This window comes from Anopheles marshallii, chromosome 3, assembly GCF_943734725.1.
Source record: "Anopheles marshallii chromosome 3, idAnoMarsDA_429_01, whole genome shotgun sequence".
Lineage (NCBI taxonomy): Eukaryota > Metazoa > Arthropoda > Insecta > Diptera > Culicidae > Anopheles > Anopheles marshallii.
In genome coordinates, this window is record NC_071327.1 from 20,626,983 (window position 1) to 20,648,959 (window position 21,977).

Below are 21,977 nucleotides of genomic sequence, written 5' to 3' on the forward strand. Positions count from 1 at the left end.
GGTGCCACGCGCTGTTAATTTTACTGTCTGGAGTCTGGGTTTAGTGTAAGTTGTTCAAACGACACATAAATCATTGTAACGATAAACAGTCTGTTGACTGTGTTACAAAAATGTGACTGCATAGCCTTGCGTGGATCGTTAAAACAAGCGATGACAGTTATCATTCTCTATTCAAATCGATCGATCGCAAAAACAACACGTTCCTATGTTCCCGCGTGCTAAGCGTGTGTGTGTCTGTTGTTTGTGGCATGGTGTTGATCCTCATTAGGATGCTGCCTCGTACGCTGACAAAACAATCTTTACTCTTCTTATTAATAGCGCATTTTTATCCGCTTAACCATTTCCGTAATGCGTTGCGCTATGGAGCGCGATGTGTTTTTGTCACCATTCCGTAAGAACTTTCTCTGCGTTATCTGCTACGGCTTCGGAACGAGGCCAGAGAGCACGTACAAAGTATGGCGTTGGAGGTCGATTCGGTTCAGAATTGTCAAACGGCGTATTCAGGCTGAGCCGGATGAGAGAAAATCAACGTCGTCCGAGTGATCTCTCAGTGCGTTATCAGTACATCGTAGGGTAGAATGTTAATCTTACCAGGCTTACCAATTGTGGTCGGCTTTCCGTGCCAACTGAAGCAAAACGGCTATTTTAAGACGGGTAAACGGTAGTGTCCGTTTAGCAGTATCGCCACACTTTACCGTCCAGGTCGGTCGTCGTAATGTGTCGTGTGCTAGTTAAGGTGTGATCTGCTTTTGCTTCGGGTGACAAAACGAGTGAAAATGTTTAACAATAGTCCAGCAGGACCATCCGGGGAAAGAGAACCCTTACTGAGTGGGAAAAAACTGTATCCAGCTTTCGGGCCGGAAGGAACAAAATTAGATGCTGCGTTCAAGGACATTCCGTTGCCGCAGGAGCCAGAAGCATCACATCGTAATCCGTACCTGGAATGGTTATCACGAGGTAAATTGTCGGATTAGAAACTTTCATTGCATATAAAGGGGGCATTATGAGAGATTTTTCATCGCGGCGTGAAGAAGGGAATGTTTGACACAATTCTAAACATTTTTAAAGCGTAGAAGGGTTCCGAATGCTGTTACATGAATGAAGAGCAGCTTTGAGCGGCGCAGCCTCTGTTGATAAAGATAGCGCTAAGCTTGTAACACAATTAAGAGCCATGAGTGCAGACACATGCAGACAATGTAGTGTGCCCTTTAAGTCATTCAGCTCAAAAACAACTCTTATAAATAATGTTTTAATTTCGTTTCTTTCGAACGTGTTCGATGATCGGTTGCGAATGATCGTAAAGCAAGTCTCTAGACACCATTCCTCCTAAATCTTGCTAAGTGTCCACTAGAAGGACGTTTCCTAGCAAGTAAATCTGTGAATCCTCATAAACGTGACATGCCGTTATTGGCAAGTAGTATGTTTATGTGTTTGTAGCCGGCATCTGCTAGCGCATCGTTTCCTCGCTCGCTGTCCACATTGCGTTGGGGTGCATCATATATCGGGTGGGTGCTTAACTGATTAGTATTGCGAAAAAAAAAACTCCAGAAGACAGGCGCCACATGTTCTGTAGTAGCGGACGGCTGATTTGCATTTGTCGCAACGGACCACGTCCGCGCGGTAGCAATTGAGGAACTAGTTGCAACATTGATCTGTGCTGTTGACCCAGTCGTGAACGGTAGTGGGAGGTATCAACGAACCCGACCGTGTGCTGAGAATAATAACACCCACCAGCTAACGCAAGCGGAGAAGGATTTCCACCGCGGTAGACGTGTGATACGTCACGATGTCACGTTAATATTTTTATGCGACAAACCAACACCCAAACGATGCTTCGCTATGTTGGAGAGAGAGGACAAAAAACTTGAAGGGGTTTTCGGGTTGTTACTGCCATTTTTTTTTGTTGCTTTTTCCTGCGGTGCATTTTCACTTCTAACTTTACTTTTTGTACTCCCCATTTGTTTCGTAGTAATAATGTCTCCAACTCACTCCAAGTGGGTGAATCTCTGGAGAGCTCTTCAAACGCCATCCCTCGACTCGGTAGATTCACCCAGTTCCGGCACATCCGTTACCGAATGCTACTAAGGGTCCTTCGGTGGAAGATCCGCCGCAAACCACCTTTCCCAGTATGCCTCCCCATGGGTTTGTTACAAACTCACCTAGTAAATAGCCGGTGCATCCTCCCTGGTACCGTGCGATCCTGGTACGTGGCCGAACGCGTTCATCTTTGAAGTGAAAATATCAAAGGAACCACGGCCGTACCCGAAGTGTGCCTTTGAAGTGCGTAGTATCTTCTTGTTTGGGGCAAATTAATTTCATTCCATTTTCATTAACATCAAACGGTTTTTGGTTTTGGTTTCTCTGGCGCTCGGTTGTGCAGGGACAGATTTGTTCTTGCTTTTCCGAGAACAGCGCGGCAACGGCAATGGTACATGCAGGACGGATGGAAGGACACAACACCGTGCGATGTTCGCACGGCTGTGTGTGTCCTATTGTTTGCAGCCGGCAAGTGCCGGGCTGAAGCGGATGTTGAGATGTGGGGTAAATTGTTTTACTGAATGGAAGACACGAAACAATGTGGGAACTTGTTGAAACGGCAGACAAGACAAATATTACAACCGTTTGAAGTGGGATTTTGATGCTGTGGAGGATTTACACAGAGGTGTAGGAAGCGCTATAGATTACTTTTCCAGTAACATCATAAAACTGTAAACTGTTTGTTGTTATACCTTTTAAGTTCTATCTGGAGATGGTTTAAAAATTGAAACCATTTTTAATGTGTTACAAACATTTTCGCACAGTAGAGATAGTAAAGTAATCGTCCTCTTTTAACCTTCATAGGTTGGCATCACTACGGTAGCTACACGTTGAATGCCAATTACTGTCGGCACTAGTCATTGCACTTATGTACGTTTGCTAAGCGAAGGTTACGGTTTGACTGCAGAATTTATGTTGCTGCCGCGAGGTTTTAATGTCCGCCTGTGGTAGCATCGCAGTAAGTGCTAAAAATAGCATCAATCAGAAGCATCGAAGCAACCGTGAACCGAGCTTTCGAAGCACGTACGTGTTGAGTCAAGTACCGATGTGTCGGGGAATGTAGATCGAGAGGGAAGTGGCACGTAGAATTCATAGAAAATGTGGAGCTTTAGAAGAATAATCTAATATTGTACCTAAGATTGAGTTTAACTTGAAAAATACAGGGTTTTTGAGTTCAATTGTGATAGTTTCTAGATTTTGATCGATTTTATTTGGCCGATTTCTGGATTCTATTAAAAAAAGTGGCAGCATTTTGATTTTGTTTGAAATAAAATAAATTATTTACAAAGCTTTCTCATTTGACACATGTCGGATGGAAACGCTTTCGAATCGAACGTTAGTAAAATAAGGAAAGATTCCATATCTACCTCTAAATTACCTCTTACTTCATTTTGAAAAGAATCTAGAAATCGATAGCGCCTACTAGTTTATCCCAATAATCCACTAATATATTGTTATGTATTCAGTTTTTTTCCGAATTCCAATAACAAACTTGAACTCATTACTTATTATTGTCAATTTGAACCTGAATGTCTGAAGTTTTGAACACACATTCTAGTGCAACTTAAACAAAATGTAGAAACGACTCCAAATTACAAATTATTCGAAAACCCTGTACTTGGCGCCTCGTGTCGATGATTGAGTCTCAACATTCCATACAGTCGGGAGATTTTCCTCCACTAGCTGGAGCGTTCGGGACATTGATTGATCATCGCAACGGGCCCATGGCGAACTTCCGTTTGAGTCGCCAGCACCTTGTGGTACAGGTCGATGCGATGAAACCAATGCCAATGGATGCGCCATCCACTTGCCCATGTATAGACCGGCAAGATGTTGCCCGCGGGTGGACAATCACAAGATTCGATTCATATGCCTTATCACCGCAAGAAGCCTCTAAAAGTGACTCGCGTAAGTGGATGGTCACTGTGAGATCTACGATAGCGCAGCAAAGAGTATCGTTATTCAGGTGACTAGGCTTCGGGTTTGTGGGGCTTCTGACACTGCGAGACGAACAGCTCAAGTTCAGTGCGATAACTGAACGAATCATCTCATCTCGTTCGACAGAACCAGGTGCTGGTGTTATCTACGGGTACCAACCCGTTGTTGATACCTACAATCTTCAATATGTATTTTTTCTTCTCTTAAAATGCTTTCTTATTTGATCTGTTATGATACAGCAGGCGCATGTTTTCTCATTTTTACCAGATTGTCTTACTTCACTCTTAGTCACTCGCTCGATAACCGTATCACATTCTTCCTGCCGTTTGTAATCCATTCACGCACCCGTTCCATTGTTTTGTTGCCATTGTTGTACATGCTTAAAGTTACATATTACATTTATACACTTTGGAGAAGAAAAAAAAAACACTAAAGATATATCAATTTATAGCAAGTTTATAGCAAGTGGTTCAAGTCGATAGTTTTCGACTTCAAATATCGCAGATCGAAGCAAAACTAGTTTGGAACAGTTTTTTCCAACACATGCCCACATCTCAACCATCAATGGCCCACCCCGGTGGGAGCTGCGTTTGAAGGATGGTAGTGCTGTTGGCGAATTATCATATCAGCCCGACAGATGACGAAAGCTGGGCGCACTCGCTTGAATGATCTCGTTTTTTTGTTGTTGTTGCTGTTTAATTTTATTATAAAAAAGGCCCATTTTTCTCATATGCTTAGCCGTAGAACGAGCGCGGAAGACAAGTGCCCCCCCCGCCCCCCCCTTCGTATCAATGATGTTGGTCTAATTATAGGGTTTTATCAACGGCGCTTTGGAGTAGGCCAGTAGGGACGGCATCCAGGGGGTGTTCCACGGTTAGGTAAGGGCATCTTTTGGCGCAATGAATGTGTTTGAGATGGCAATGAACTGAACCGCTCATTATGTTCACTACAAGGAAGCTCTATAGTGTGGTGATACAATTACAGATAAGAATAGTAAAAAGGACGCCCTTTTTTGGGTCGATTTTTCTTTGCTATAATATTTGCCATAAAAATATAAGTAATCATCGTTTATCAATAGTGCGTAAATTCCAGGGTTATTCCTTTGGCATCCACAGCACATCTGCTGTGATATAGCTGCTGTTCTACCTTGTTACATCCGGCAATGAAATCGCACATCACACTGAACAACGCTACAATTGCACTTATCGCCCCTCGCCCCCCAGTACGTTAAACGCTTGGCATACATTTAATTTAGTTCGAACCGCTCAATAAACTCCGGCTGACATTCGATAGTCGCTCGGTGCACACCAATGCCAACTGTTGACCGATTATTAAACATTATCGATCATAACCTCGTGGTAGACTTAGACACTAAAACCACCCAACTCCCCCCGGGATACTGTATCCCCGAATCGGCCATCTGTCATCATCCTTCAATTGCGATGGGGGAGGGAGGACACGATGCGCCACATCGCAATGATTGATTTATGGGATTAAAATCCCGTAGGTTGGTTGGTGGGAATGGTGATCGACACTCTTTATCGCAAAACCTCGCACAAAGACATTGCCATTTATCAATGGACCAGAGATTGGCTACCATAAACTGCTGATTTTAGCGAGCAATTTTTTTGTTTGTCTAAAATAACCAATCTTACTTTCGTTCGTGAAGGGAGGGGGACGACGGAGAAAAGGCAGCATGGGAAGGGATTTTCCGCGCTGGAGTGTGAAGGAATCTGGATGACGCTAAGTGCTGAAACGCGTCAAACGGCTTAAAGCACAAGTTAATTAAGCACCGGGTGCTTACACGCTTTACGGACACTCCAGAAGTTAGTGTGCTGGGTCGGTTGGTTGTTAGGCATGGTATCTCAAGTGATCACACACGGGATTATTCGGCATGTGATTTTCCGGCATGAGTTTCTTCAGGTTTTTTTTTTTTACAAAATCCAATGATTTTATTCTAAAAACCGGTCCAGTTTTTGCAGTTCCCTTCCAAAAAAAAAAACCCTCGGTAGTCTGTATAACACAATGAAGTTTATTTATCACAAACGGACCACTCCGTTTGCGTCTTTGTTTGCATAGTTGTTTAGCGCATTCGAATAACTTAAACGTTTGTAAAACAAACCGAGTAATTAAGTTCATTAGAATGTTTTCGACTGTAAGGAAGCTCTGAACGCTGCAGTCTGTCGATCGCTATCCACCCGTACAACTCCTTCGGTCTGAATGGCCAATACACGTCGGTGGTAGTTCGATAAGCGCTTCTACACCGAAAAACATACACACTGGTGTGACGGTTGTGACTACTATTGTGTTTACACCTGCTCGAACGGCTCCACGGCTTTCCATACACGCACACTCGCTTCGATAATGCCAATCCACCTACGCCCCTCTCCTCTCTCGCAGATTCACCCACCCCCCCTTCCCCCCCTCTCGGCCCACAGTTTGCCCCTATACGCTACGCACACCAAGCTCCGCGTGATACGGCTCGGCCGATACAATGGGGTGTTTGGTGGTTGCTCAGGTGCCCGCGGACAATTATTTATGAGCGTTCCGTTCGCGCTTGGCGGTTCAATCGGTTCGCGAACGTCCCCGGCTTAACAGTCGAACCCCGTACGAGCTCGTCTTTCGTTTTCCGGCAGAAACATACTGACCGCCCCACCCCCCCCTGGTGGGAAAACAAAAAACAGCAAACCCCTGGTGGACATTGCGCTCGGAACTGGGGTGATCTTCGTCCGGGGTGCTACGAGTAAAAAGCCCAGCAATAGGTGGTGCCTACCATGTGAACGATCAATCCCGGGGGGAGTTCGACTATTATAAGCGAAACCATACCAAGTGTGCCCAAAAGTGGCAGTTCAGTGGCAGTGCTGTGATTTAACCCATCGGAGAACAGGGCGAAAGTTTTGCACGCGCTGTACCACACACCCTCAAGACCTCAGCCATTCTTGAGCGGTAGTCCCAACAAAAAAGGAGCAAAGGGCCTTTGGTTATTGAACAGCAACAAAAAAAAAAGAACACTTTGCGGGGGGGCTTTGTTTCGGCGAAAGTTTGTGTGCCGTGCCGTGTACGGGTGCGCCAGTGTCATTTTCTTGCGTTCGGAAAGCGAAAAAGCGACCACCATGTATAGTTCCGGCTGGCAGCAGCGGTTATCCCGATGTGAGTAGTAGCACCTTTAGCTATTTGTTTTGCGGTTTTTGCTCGAAATGAAGTGATTGTACAGTGAGCCGGCGGAGTCGTTGGGGGTGGTTAATTAAACGTTACTTAAATAAATTAACCAAGGTGTTGATAGAGAGGTGTCCGATTCGCACAAAGTGCACAATACACTGTTATGTGATGGCAAAATGGTTTGTTTTTTTTTTTATTGTTACATACGCTGGGAGTTCCTTTTTTTTTCGGCGCGATAAAAGCACTCGCTAAAGCAGCTTGCTAGGGAATGGTGGTTAAACATTGCATTAACTCGTTGCCCAGGTTGGACAATTCCATCAACTGTCTATTCGCACATTGATACTTCTTCCTTCGATCGCTTTATCGCTGTGTGCTGTGAGGATCATCGAATCATTTGCGGGGTTTCTATTCCGCTCAATGTCACCACACTGGTGCCCCCCCCCCCTCCCATCCCCCACCCCTCCTCCCCGGGTGTGCAATGCAACGAGCATAAAATGATGTCGGCAATGATGAGTCCGAAGGCGCGTGACGGTTTGCCCGCTTTTGATGATGACCGCATATAAATAAATGTATTGCCCGCTCACCTCACCTCGATCGGTAAACGTTGGTGATCGGTAAAGCGGACATTTTTATGCGAAATGATTGCCTTGAAGATGAATGATGGTGCTACCATGCACCTGCTGCGATGTGCACCCTTAGGAAAGTAATCCCAAATATGCCCATCCAAGCAACCAGTCGCGATCGGTCGCGTGGTCGACGATGCGAACGTTCTACTGTGCACGTGTGCGGCGATAGAAATTTTATTTTCGCACGTGATAAAATCCGCATTGGACATGCCCGTTCGGGTGTAGCTAATGGTTTCGCATGGTTTCGCATTGGTTACGCTGATGACAAGATCCGCACGCGGTGATAAGGAACAGTGAAGCAAATTGATTTAACGCCCTTTCCGTTGCTCACCCTATTATTACGCTGGTGCAGGGTTTGCGAAGACAAAAAAAAAACACATTTTGGCACAGCATACGAATCTTGATGATCTTTTGTAACGTGCGGTTAATTCGATTCCGAGCCATGAATTCGGGTGAATCTTTGAATGTATCTGAATCTCTTTGCTTTGCTTGATTTTGAAGATTTGCTTGACCATCATGAATCCCTTCCTTCCCTCATCCTGCTCATTAGTTGCCAAAATTAGACACCACTACCCTTTAGACAAAATTAGAACACTTTAAAAAAAAATATTAGAAAATTAGACAGCACTACCCTACCATTCCGCTTTAGGCTTCGAAAGAGTCCCGTCACTGGCCTATCGATTCAAGACTATTTTGACAGTCAATTTCTGATTTGAATAACTCCTGACTAAAGAGTCATATGAATGACTCTTTTCAAAATATTCATTAAGCACAAGGCTAATCTTTAGTCGCTGTTTCTGTAAAAAAAGAGCTGCATGTTGCTAAAGAGCTGCCTGTTGTTTGCACAAATGTGTGTCTAAAATTGGATAAACGTTAGATAAACAAAACGAAAACGTTCCCTGCAATACATTTCACCTCACAGCACACGCTCTTAACCTGTTTTGCATATTTGATAATTGAAGAACAGCAAAAAAAAAAATGCTGGGAGGAAAACAATTCGTTTTCTGTTGCCCTGTGTCATCATCGATCGGTCGATCGGAAAGGCGGGTAGATGTGCCAGTCGATCAAACGATGCCGATGTGTGTGGGGACGCGCGATCATGCGACAAAAGCATTGTTGTCGGGCGCATGGATCACGTGTGTGCGCGTGTGCACAATTGTGTGGTTTATGTTGCGGTTTTTTTGTTCTTTTTTTTAATGTGCGTGTGTGTGTGTGATGATCGTATACAATGGAATGCCGAAACGGTGCCGTCATACGCGCCCGTTAGCTATGGATTGTGTCCGGTCCCTTATGGCTGCCTGATAATGGGGTAGATCACGCCCTAAGCCAGTTTTTTTGTATGCGTTTTGACGTTTCCAGGCTTATTCGCTTACAGCTCGCCATACAAATGGCAAGCCAAGTTAAGCCTAGGAAAGAAGGATTAGATTGGTTTCTCAATGAAAGTACCCAAGTACCCAAAACCCAAACTCGACAAATGTCAAAACAAAGAATTTTGCTCGCTGGTCTGAGCCAGGTTAGGCCATGTTTCCCTTGTGCGAAAAAGGTAAACAAATTTTTTTTAACGAAAATAACTAAAAAAAGATTATTTAAATAACCAGTCTTGTATATAATTTCAAACGCATTGAAATTAAAATTAAGTTACTAAACGTAAATCGATTTTTCTCAAATTATAGTTTCACAAAAATGATCCCTTGTGTCATTCTTTATGTCAAAATGCTATGTCCTTTACGAATCTGTACAAATACAGCCCGGTTCCTGGATTATTTGACAGATACAGGCTTAAAGCTTAAGCTTTCTAACTTTTGGGATGATCCACCCCAATGCTGTCACCGGCACCGAGCGGCAACGTGTTTTGGGCGAGGAACTTTGTGCCGGTTTAATGCGCGGGTGGGTGAATTTGATGCAGACAGTCGGGATAGTATTTTAGGGCTTGCGGGCAAGTATTGAATGCGGAAATTATTGAAGTATTAAACGGTGTTACCACACACACACACACAGCAGGAAGTGTGCACGCGGGGGCGTTTGATTAACTATCGCCGTGCAGTTCGCTCTCGACCATAATTAAGCGGAGATGAGAACCATTGATGCAACCGGTGCCGATTTGCATGTGAATGCAACGCGATCAATACATAACCGGGTGGGATCGGGCAGGCTTGTTTCCGTGTGCCGAGTGTTGTTAAACTTAGTTCGGGGCTTTTGGCGCATAAATGTAGATCAGTGTGCAATTATGGGTCCCGCAGTAATAGGTCGATTGTTGCGAGCGAAACCATTGCTGGTCTTTCTTCACGCGATGCCACTCTTTGCGCAGCGCTACCCACCACAACAGGAAGAAGTTTCACTTTCGTTTCTGTATTTTTTGTTTTGTTTTGTTTTTGAAGTGAGGATCACCACCATCACTACGGGTTTGTGTGATGTGATGATTTCGCTGCCAGCTGCACACAATGGCATTGGGAAATTGGCAACAACAACACGAACGATCCACTGACACAGTGTGGCGTGCGCGGTGTGCACGCCGGAATGGCACAGCGCAACACCTCGACGAGCTGATGATACCAAGTTCAGGGTGATCTAGCCGAAGGTGATCTGTTTTCGGTTTGTTTTTTATTTTTTGCCAAATATGCTCCATATTTATAGCTGTTTTTATACTGCAACATTCAAACTGAGCAAGGTTTTTTGCATATTTTAAGGCCCGGTGCTATCGCACTGTGGAGGTGTTGCGCAACAGATACATACCACCAGACAGTTCAAGATGAAGGCCGGGGTAGGAAAATTGTCAACCAGACGGCGCTAGCTGTTGCGTTTGTTGTGCTTGCAACCGCATGAAAATAATTTAGATTAAATTGCCTACCCATTAGAAAATTGGCTGGTCAGGCAAAACACATTTATTTGACCGCAAATTGGTCCGAGGCGCATAGATTTTACTCCCAAACTCCGCGACAACCTTTGTTGCCAACTGACGGAGGTTTATTGTTGATTTCCGGAAGGGGTTTTAAGGAGTGGAAGTTCGAGGGAGAGTTTCAATTAATGTTTTGGTCTAATCGTATTCTTTTTTAGGAAGATTGACAGTGTTTATGATAATTTTATATTCAACTCAGATCTATTACCATTCACTACTTATGACTTTTAGTTGGGAATCGACTTTGTCTTATGAAGCCGATTTCGGTGTGTTCTCATAACGTATGATTTTTTGAGTGGCAATGATAAAAAACCTATTAAAGATAATGGAATGCAGTAAAATTTGCTTGAATGGTACGCTTCATAGGCATTCAGGAAAAATGGGCGACCCAACATCAACTGGCCAGAAACTTGGCTAACGCCAATAAAACGCCAGCTTCCAATAAAAATAAAAGCTTTTATTTTAGCTTTTTCGCCAAATTGACTATGAACTGTCACTTCTTGGTAGCCTTAAAACTCTTGAAGTTGCTTCTTTGACAGAGATTTGTCCAACAAGTACTGTCCCACAGCTTCTGAGTGCCATTAGGGGAGATTGGAGGTCTTCGTTTAAACGTAATAATGGACCATTTTCGAAGTAATTTTTCTCAAGTCGTTCCTTCCGGGCCAGATTGACTTGCTTAACCGGATGCCCGGATTGGTCTTGGCAAAATAGTTTCCCAAAACAACGTTCAACTCCAACGTCCAAACAACGTCCAGTGCAGGCACTTCTTCACTGTTTGGACAATTGCTTCAATATTCGGGAGGACCGCCAGGGAACATTTTGTCAGTGATCACTTTGCGGCGTGCTCTGATGTGGTGCCCAGGACAAGAATATTACTTGGCACTCTGGTCTTTCTTAAGATAGGGGAAGACATGATCGGCCATGACGGGTACGAAGAGATTTTAGTTTGTAAAACATCTTCAGTTCATACAGCTTGAACAAAGCCTTGCAAAGCTAATTTCCTGCTGCTGTTGTGATAGTGGCTGTTACAAATTAAATGATAACATCGTCAAATTTTGTTTTTGGATAAAGGGATGGCTAGAAAAAAACACAAAACAGAGCTGGGTTCTCCTCTAGGTGGCAGGAAACACCTTTGAAAAAACCAGTAAAGTTTGTCGTTTTTTGTTTGCTAGACCGAGTGCCATTAATTGGATGACATCTGTTAGTATCTGGAGCATGAAATTTGGTTAAAAAGAGAAGAAACTGTTTAATTAATATTAAAAAAAATGATTAGGACGCACAACAACTCGCACTACAACTCGAAGCACTCGGACATGGTTTCATTTGCGTGCGTAGTGAGCAAACAGAAACAGTTTAGTTGGGTATTTCCCGGGCAGGATTTGTCTCGCATACCACCGAGAGTGAGCTGTGTGCAAATAATGTTCTGCTGCGGACCATAGCTACAGTGCAGTGCGGCGAATCTAGGACAGGGATAACGACACTCAAGTACCCCGAGCAAAGTCGATTATCAACCGATACGCCCCAACTCGACGCATAATGTTTGCTCGTATTCGATCTTATCGCCATAATAAAAGTGCAAACGAACAGTACACAAGTGGAATTGACACTTGACACTGGATGGGGGAGGGGTGGGGGTGGCTAATATGTCGCCTGTTTTTTTCTACTTCTGCTGGCATTTAACCATAAGTGGGTCCGCGTTTGGAGTGTGCGGATGGCTCTAGCTGCTTTATTCCTGCTGTTCTGCTGAATCCCCCCCCCCCCCCCCCCCCCGGATGGAAATTTGCTCCTCAAATCTCCTCAGTCTCGTGCCCCGTTAATGAAGGCATGCAGGGTAATACTTTCGCCACCGGGAGGACCGGAGGATGAGGATGAGTGGATAATATTTGGCATGGAGTTTGTTTGCCAGCGGACCGACGTTGTTTATTACTTGTCAAGGGGAAATTCCCGAAAAAAAAGAGGAACTCCCAAACATCTCACTTTGCTTTATTGATATTTGCATGTTTGCGCTTCGATGGCGTACGAAAGCGGCACGACGGCGGTTTGACATTGAACAACAATGGTCATTACGGACGTAATCGGCTGGGCAGTTCGTTTGTTTGTTTTTTCTTGTTTTGTGGTTTTGTTTTTAGAGATAAATCTATGCCAAACGGTTGTTGAGTTTGTCCTTAGATGCTGTCCATTGCACTCTCTCTCTCTATGGCTTCCCCCCTTCAATGGAGGGGTTTATAGCGATAATTGAATTGTGTTTGGCCCCGATAGCCGTCTGTTTGATTGACCCACAGTAGCACGTCGAAGATCTGATAAAGGATACCCCCGACTGCCCCAAGCCTGGATGAATTTAAAAATCTTATCACAGATTAGAGCAAAATTTTCCTTGATAAGCTATAAGCACATTAGGGGGGGACAGAGCTGATACGCGTACGAGTTATTATGCCCCGAAGGTTGCCAATTGTGGTAGAATCCATGATTGATGGCAATATCATCCCCGCGCCTAGGGTGTAATTCAATTCCGACAATGAGGCATCGGCTGGTTAGGGCACTCTGATCGATGGTGGTGGGCGCTAGTACACTAGTTGATGAATTTATGACCGCACGCCACGGGAATCGGCAGTGATTATTTGTTCGGCGACCTGGGTGCGATAAACTACAGCACGCGCTGTTTCGCTCCATGCTGCTCATTGTACTGGTGGGAAGTCGCGAGTCTGAAGGGAAGCGATCCTACAGTACCGTTACCCACCTCGGACAGCTTACTGTCTGGGAAGTGTCCGATGGAGAAGATGATAGTAGAAAAAAAAGGGCAATAATACCCAACACCGGTCGCTCATCGTGATTGCAAATCGAGCATGAAGCGTGTATGATTCGTGCCCGAAACAAAGGGTTTTGCGCCCCAGTTTCCGATCGCTGATCCGATCGGAATATGGAAGAGATCAGGGCGCGATATTTGTTCTGTCCACCAGTAGCAAAACAATCGCAGCTGATGGTGATTTTCCACCTGAATGTGAATAGAGCTTAAACGATTCAATTAATGATATTGTGTAACAGTGGAGACCTATCGAACCTTGCTGATGTAGTCGCCGGTAGGGTCAGGGACGTTGAAAGCACCACGTGCCAGGTGGTGCGAGTCCACCAGGTAGTGGACGTTAGTTAAATTATTGTTTTAAAATTACTATTAAGTATAGTATTTAAGAGCTTTATTGATCCAACACCATAACCTCAGTTAAAGTACCTGTCTTGGGGAGTTTAACGACATCAAATTTTCGAGTAAGCGACAGATGTGATTTATGTAATTTTTCTCATGTGTTTTCCGCTTATCGGTTACCTACCTTCATATTTAATTAAAAATAATGTTAAACAGACATTGAAGTCCTTGATAATTGGCGATTTATCAGCTTAGAAGAGCAGCGAATTAACACTGCTATTCCACAAGAAAACCAAGCCGAGAGGAGTTAAGTCACACGATCTTCGATTGGGTAGTTGACATCGCCTTGGCGCGAAATATTCACATCCGGAAATTCAACTCGTGTAGAATTTCGTTTAAAACCACACAACCGTCCAGATAAACAACCTGCAGCTCGCACAGTTGTCGGTGCTGACCTCGCTTTAGCGCCGCACTCCGCAAGAGATACGCAACGTTGAAGTCAACGGCCAAAACTGCACGCAAAAAAAGCGACTTTCTGGGGGATGCATTGCCACTTTTGCTGAATCCAGTGTGGAGTGGAGCCTTGTCCCAGATGCGACCAATTTGTTTGTTCACACACCCGTTCAGCCATAAATGGGTTTCATCGGTGGAGGAGGAGTTTTGGACATTAATTATTGCAACAATAAGACCTCTGGGATGTACACCATAAAACCAAGGTCATATTGCAGGTCTAAAATAAATATAGTAAATTACATCGACATCTTAGATAAAATTAGTTTATTTAAACTTTAAAGATACGAAACTTTAAAGATACTTAATGGAGATCTCTTTAAAAAAATGCACTCGCTTAGCATGATTCAATGTGTGTGGAACACAACAAAAAAAGGAACATCTTTAACAACCTTGTCTGTAAGGCAAAAAGATGTATTGATGTGGTAAAACAAAACTAACGCTTAGTTCGACTTGAACTCGCCTTGTTCATCTGGACATCCCAGACTTCTTTCATAGACCGTGAAGGTTGTGAAGCTTTAGACTTGCACTAAACCTACTTTTCACACATGGTAAAGCACGTGAACATGTGTTTGAGTGGGGAGATATTTGTATGCAACTTGATCGTGTTGAATGTGTTTAATTACTATTCTAATGAAAACTGCTTCTCTTCCTTCACAGTCTTTATCATCCCGCAGCGGGTGATATTGGCGATCATGGGCTTTCTGGCCATTATGAATGCGTACACGATGCGCATCTCCCTATCGATCGCCATCACGGAGATGGTGAACAAGACGGGCGGTGCATCCGAGGACGAGGCCGGCGTCTGCCCGATCGATGACAGTGCCAACCCGGACGATTACACTGGCGGCGAGTTCGATTGGGACGAGGAGCTGCAGGGCATCATTCTGTCCTCGTTCTACTGGGGGTACGTCATCACCCACATTCCCGGTGGCATACTGGCGGAAAAGTTCGGTGGCAAATGGACGCTCAGTTTGGGCATTTTGTCGACCGCTTTCTTTACGCTCATCACACCGTGGGCGGTGGAACTCGGTGGCTCGACGGCCCTGATCGTGATCCGTGTAATGATGGGACTGGGCGAAGGTACAACGTTCCCGGCGCTGAGCGCACTGATGGCCACCTGGATCCCGGCAAAGGAGCGCAGTAAGCTGGGCTCGCTGGTGTTCGGCGGTGGCCAGGTCGGTACGATTCTTGGCAACCTGCTGTCCGGCGTGTTGCTGCACAACATTGAGGGCTGGTCGTCGGTGTTTTACTTCTTCGGCGGTATGGGTGTTTTATGGTTTGTGATCTTCGTGAGTATTCGCAATAGTGTTGGGTGTTGAGCGGGATGGTTTGGTTTGCTAAGTAGAATATTTCCATTTTTTTTTGCGCATCTTTAGACACTGCTCTGCTACAGCGACCCAGAATCACATCCGTTTATCAGCGAGAAGGAAAAGGCCTACCTGAAACAGGAGCTCGGAACGTTGGAGCGCGATCGCACGTTGCCACCGACACCGTGGCGCTTTATCCTCACGAGCGTCCCAATGATGGCGCTCGTTTGCGCCCAGATTGGTCACGACTGGGGCTTCTTCATCATGGTTACCGATCTGCCCAAGTACATGAGCGATGTGCTGCGGTTTTCCATCAAAGACAATGGACTGTACTCCTCCCTGCCGTATTTGGTCATGTGGATTGTCTCACTGTCGACCGGTGTTCTGAGCGATTGGCTTATTACGTCTGGACGCATGACTATCACGTTCGGGCGCAAGCTGTTCACTACCATTGGTGAGTAAGCGATGTCGATGGGGGGTGATTTTTCGACAGAAACTGTTGGAACCTAATTTCCTAACGCACTTTCGTCTCCATCTTTTTTCTAGCCTCCATTGGGCCGGCCTGTTTCATCGTTGGCGCATCGTACGCCGGGTGCGAGAAGGCTGTGGTTGTTATGCTGTTTACCTTCGCCATGGGTCTCATGGGTACGTTCTACCCCGGCATGAAGGTTAACCCGCTCGATCTGAGTCCGAACTATGCCGGCACGCTGATGGCCATCACGAACGGTATCGGTGCCATTACCGGTATCATCGCTCCGTACGTCGTCGGTGTGATGACACCCAATGTAAGTTACCGTGACCGGATGTTAAGTGTAGTGGCAATGATGGGGTGATGGTGGTGGTGGTGGTGATACACTGAGCAGGGCAGTGTACTGTTCAGCTTGGATTTGGTGCGGTCGTTTAAGTAAAATTGTTTCCGGTGGGTGGTCGGTTTTTTTTTGTTGCTGCCTGTGTGACTCACCGGCATCAGTACACAGGCGAAAATGTGCTATTCATTAGAGGCATGAGGCGTAATATGTTTTGTTGCTATTTTGCAGGCTATTTTTAAAGCCGAAGAATTGATTTTTTTTGTCGTTGTTGGGCAGTCATAATGAAAGCTAAAATTATTGCTCCGAATTATAGAACGCTTTAAAATAACTTTACCATGCGCATAGAACCAATTTGAATGGCCTTCGAAAATAGTTTCTTGATTAGGCGGAGTCGGAGTGTTTGTGTCATTAGGCACATAATGATTTGCGATAATTGAACCGCTTTTTAACAGTGCTTGAGCAGCGAGGCATGGAACCGTGCGTGCAAGCAATTTAAATATTTACTCTCATTAACCAATTGCGAAAATGAACCTCAAAACATATCTGTCTTGTACTCATATCGCCTTCGCCCCGTTATTTACATACGCCCCATACTAATCAGAATGTGTTTCCGCTGGTTTTTTGTTTCGTTTGTAGCACACCCTGGATGAATGGCGAATTGTGTTCTGGATCTCGTTTGCCATCTTCAACGTCACCAATCTGGTCTACGTCATCTGGGCGTCGGGTGAGGTGCAGCCCTGGAACACGCCCCATCTGATGAACAAATCGGTCGAGGCAGGCGAGTCCAACGATGAATCGGCCATGGCAAAGAAAAGCGTACAATCTCAAGATGCCATAAAGCAGTAAAGCGGCAGGAAAATAGTTGCCCCGGCCTATTTCTTCCTGCGATAGCTGTGAAGGGAAATTCGAGACGTGATGCTTTCGAAGAAGCATTCTGCTTCCGGATGCGGAAGCAATCGTGCTAACGCTGCTGAGGGATGCCCCGTAGAAGAATTAAGACGTGTTTTTTTTTAATCTTTTATAAGCGCACAATGTTATTGTGCTGTTGTACGGATTAATAGTTAATCCGACCGTAGGCCACTCGACTGCTCTACTGAAACGTGTAGGTTTAATCGAAGTTGAAACCCGGTGCGATAAGATATTCTGTTCTGTTGTGTTTATTTATACCACTTATCAGCTAGGATACGCGTTAGAATTTACGATATAGGAGCGGGCAAATGCAACCGTAACGGGTAGGACCAGTACAACGATGGATCAGTTTGTATCTGCCAGCAGTGCTGGCGGATTGGGAGCGAAAAGAGTATCGATCCGAACGTATCGGTAGCGATGGATAACAGGGAGTTTGCCGATGAGATGTGTGATTAATAAAGATCAAACAATTAATGTACAAAAAATATATATATTTTTTGTCGTATAGTATCAACTTCCTATCTCTTGTAGGGTTCCAAAAGAGTAAAACGATTGAGTAATGTAATCACCTGTGTAACGAAATGTGATCATAGCAACCAATTTAATTTTTTTATGTGTATCTGCGGTTTTTAAATATTCGAACACTTTGATTGCAGTAGCCATCGTCTAGAAGTTTACATTTGAACACTTCCACAGACAAGGCGACGACCAGCTGGAGGAAACACGATGGAGCTGTTGAAATCCTGCATGGCAGGGCGTAAGTATACCGAGTTCTACTCTTGTGTACTGGATTTTATTAGCCACGTCTTCTTTATTTTTAATTCAGTCTGCTTTTGCCCGAAAAAACACATCCTGGTCATGATGACGTTCTTCGCCATCTTCAATCAGTATACGATGCGCATTTGCCTGCATCTGGCCATTACGGTGATGACGGGCGACCGTAACGATACAGTGTCGGGTGTTACGATTGCCGACGAGGATCACTTCGATTGGGACGAGTACGAACAGGGCATAATACTGTCCGCGTTCTACTGGGGTTACACGTTATCCCATTTTATTAGCGCCTTTGTGGCCGATCGCTACTCAAAGCATCTGCTTGGGCTGAGCGTACTGATTACGGCGGTCCTTACCATTCTGACACCGCTCGCGATCGACGTCGGCGGTTCGTGGTTGCTGATTGTGGTGCGTGTCCTCGAGGGCGTTGGCGAGGGTGCTACCTTTCCGGTGCTGAGCGCACTCGTCGCCCATTGGATACCGGCATCGCAGCGCGGTTTCTACGGTTCGTTCATCTTTAGCGGATGTCAGATCGGGGCGCTTATAGGCGGTATCGGTACTGGGTACTTTATCGAAGCGCACGACACCTGGCGAACGACGTTCTACATCTGGGGCACGTTGGCCATCGTGTGGTACGTGTTCTGGTTGTTTATTGGGTTCGAAAGCCCCGAAACTCACCCGTACATCAGCGAGCAGGAACGTTCCGAGCTGGTGGCACAGTTGGCCGAAAGCCGCAAAAGCGTGAACGCGTACCCGATTCCGTGGCGCAGCATCCTTACGTCCTGCCCGCTTTGGGGGTTGATAGCGGGCCAGATAGGGCACGATTGGGGCACCTATCTGATCATCACTGATTTGCCGAAGTACATGAAAAGCATCCTGCACATTTCGGTCAGCGATAATGGGCTCGTGACGTACACGCCCTTCTTCACCATGTGGCTGTTCTCGATCCTGGGCGGGTGGTTGTGTGATGTGCAGATCAAGAAGCAGTGTATGTCACGCACGAATGCACGCAAGTTCTGGACGACGATCGGTTCGTTGCTGCCGGCATTCTTCATGATGGCTGCCTCGTATACGGGCAAGGATAAGGTGATGGTGGTAACGTACTTTGCCCTGTGCGTTACCTTTCTCGGTGGGTTCTATCCTGGCGTGAAGGTGAACACGAACGATCTGAGCCCGAACTTTGCCGGTGTGTTGATGGGCATGGTGAATGGAATTGGTGCCATTACCGGTAAGTGGCAGATTTGGTGTCGTATTGTGGATAAGCGTTGTTGTATTTATTACTGTTGCTTCTTGCTTTCAGGAATTATTACTCCTTATTTGGCTGGATTGTTAACTCCAAATGTAAGTACATTTTAAATGTCTAAGCAACGTATTAACCTCACTATCTTGTGACTATAATTTCTGGCACAAATTTACACAGTTTTAACATGCTCACATCTCTATTGTAGTAGTAATTCATTTTAAAATAACACATGCGTTCAGCACTGTTCGCTGCGCAATGCGCCTTGCGGTGTATGCAATCTGCATGCATCTACGTTCGTACCTTTGAATTTTATGAAACGTCGGAGCAAACAGGCTCGGAGACTCATTAAATTAACGATTTTGAACGTGCTTTTAGTCACTTTTTTACCACTCTGAATCCTTCCGAACAATAATATTTACTAAACAATGTAAAATTAAATGTATTACTTTTACTCTTACCTCCCGCTAGCAAACGTTAGAAGAATGGCGTATCGTCTTTTGGATAGCTTTTGCCGTGCTGAACATTACCAACGTAATCTTCATTTTCTTCGCTTCGGGCGAAATTCAACCGTGGAATTATTCCCCGCAGCAACAGCAGCGGCAGGCGGCTTGAAGGAGCGAAGCGGGAAGAAAATGAGATGTGTGAAAACCCACGAAAAGGGACACGAAGAATTCGTCCTTCGTAGCGAAATTCGTAGCAGTATCATGCACTCCTGCTAGAATGTTGAATTAAATTTTCTCTCAACCTTGAACCGTGAGCAAAAATAACTTTTTTTTGTTTGCAAAGTCCGGTTTGGCTGGGATGCGGCATGGAGCCGTCTCTTCAGCAAAGGATACCAGGTGCGCGCTGCAAAAGGGGTAGCAGTTGCGACACCGTATGCAGCAACACAGCGGACACGTACTGACGGCAACAGCTGCTGCTGCTGCTGCAGGCAACACAATACACAAAGGCCGTCATGCGGTTGCGTCACGCAGTGCCGCCGTCACATGGAGACGCTCATGTGACTCTTGTACCAGGGCAGCACGCATCGCAGCAGGCGACACCAGCCGGCATTGGAAAAGAGTGGTAACTCGTAGTTCGGGGCTTTTTTTTTTTCTTTCTTTCTGTTTGGTTCTCCCCCAATGCTGCTCGCTGCACACGGAAAAGAACGATCGATTTACGATGATGCGATAACAGGGTCCGAAGAAAACGGTGCACGATTAATGATGCTCAATTATCCCGACGGGCTGTAGCGAGACGACAGTCATCATCGTTAGCGTCAGCTGTGCCGGGAGGAGGGCGATTTAATAGGCGACCATCTCTTCGCAGTGCGGTGCTGGTCGTACTGCATGGTTGTTGTTGCTACGACGGTTTCGCGCGCGCCCGTCTTGGGCGGTGTTGATGGCATTGCGATTATCGGTTTTGCAAGGTTTGACGACAACCCGCGGCGACGACGACGTTGATGGCTTCGTGGCCGCGTGAAGATTGATGGGTGCCAAGCGTTACGTCAGTCAAAATGACGCATGGTGTATTTCTAACAGGAAACCAGCAGCACGCAACGGTTACTTTCACGGACCGGAGACTGACTACGGCCCGACAACAATAGAGATAGAAGGCGAAACAGGAGTTGCGCGAGTGAGAAGCAATCGACTGTAGAGCAAGCGAGAGAGAGATAGCGTGGGTTTTGATAGAAATGGGAAACAGGGGAAAAGCGTGTTATTTCCGTTCCGCCCTTTTTACTAGCCCCGTTTTTTACACTGCCACGGTACTGTTACCCCAGCGCACACTGGGCTGATTATTTAAACTGTGCATCTTCTGTTTTGTGTCTTCCGTTGGGTTCAATTACCCCGTGTTTTGTTTGCTTTAGCATCGTGGGGGTGCAGCTTAGCTAGGGGAAACACCAGGGTGCTGCGGTTGCTTTTCTTTTCATTCATGAGTTTTCCACGGCGGGATTTTCCTGCTGGCTTTGAGTGTGTTGTGCAGGAATGTTTGGTGTGGGAAATTCGAGTTTTCTTTGCGTTATGAGTAAAAATAAAAGGAAATGTTTTTTTTCCATTGTTGTAAAATAAAATAATTATCAGAATATTCAGAATATTTAATAGTAAAAGTAGGAAAAATTAAAAATCTTTCATAAAATAGTTCGTGGACATTCTATTCCATCGCTTGTTGCACTACTACACCAACTTCGACCTACGAAGCAATGCGGAAAAATGTCGCTTACAAGATGTCCATCTTCAAACGGTTCGGGTTCGTCCTTCGGGTTTTGCCCGTTTGGTGCGTTGGTTTTGCGTTGGTCTTTGCGCAGCGATGTGTTTGTGTATCGATCTGCCCCGACCCTTGACACCTTAAGACGATACCCGGCCCTCCCTCGCCACCCTGATTCGGTGTCTTGCGTAAGAACTCGCCGAAAAGGAGCTTCGTGTTCGCAAAAGGGAAACTGCCCATTCGTGGCACATCCCACGCGACAAGGTGGAACAGACACACATACACACACACACACACCCAGACGTTGGAAGGACGAGTGTAACGTGGGGGAACGGCGTTCCACCGAGGGAAATGAAGATAAATTTTGGTCATCGTCACAAACAGTCACCTCCTGCTGCCGATCCTTGCTGGTCATCGAAGGCGATTCGAGGCGGCTGGTGTAT

General features: G+C 45.5%; 2 protein-coding genes across 2 annotated transcripts; both read left to right on the forward strand.

The window, feature by feature from the left end:
- Positions 1 to 776: 776 nt before the first annotated feature.
- On the forward strand, positions 777 to 17,270 carry LOC128710950 (putative inorganic phosphate cotransporter). The gene is made up of 5 exons (XM_053805814.1): positions 777 to 957; positions 14,966 to 15,597; positions 15,685 to 16,069; positions 16,162 to 16,400; positions 17,061 to 17,270. The coding sequence occupies exons 1-5, from the start codon at positions 777 to 779 to the stop codon at positions 17,268 to 17,270; spliced, it is 1,647 nt and encodes a 548-aa protein (XP_053661789.1).
- Positions 17,271 to 18,059: 789 nt separating this feature from the next.
- Positions 18,060 to 19,962, forward strand: LOC128712335 (sialin-like). The gene is made up of 4 exons (XM_053807231.1): positions 18,060 to 18,090; positions 18,160 to 19,335; positions 19,408 to 19,448; positions 19,819 to 19,962. Exons 1-4 carry the CDS (start codon positions 18,060 to 18,062, stop codon positions 19,960 to 19,962), a joined length of 1,392 nt encoding a protein of 463 aa, XP_053663206.1.
- The last annotated feature ends 2,015 nt before the right edge of the window (positions 19,963 to 21,977 follow it).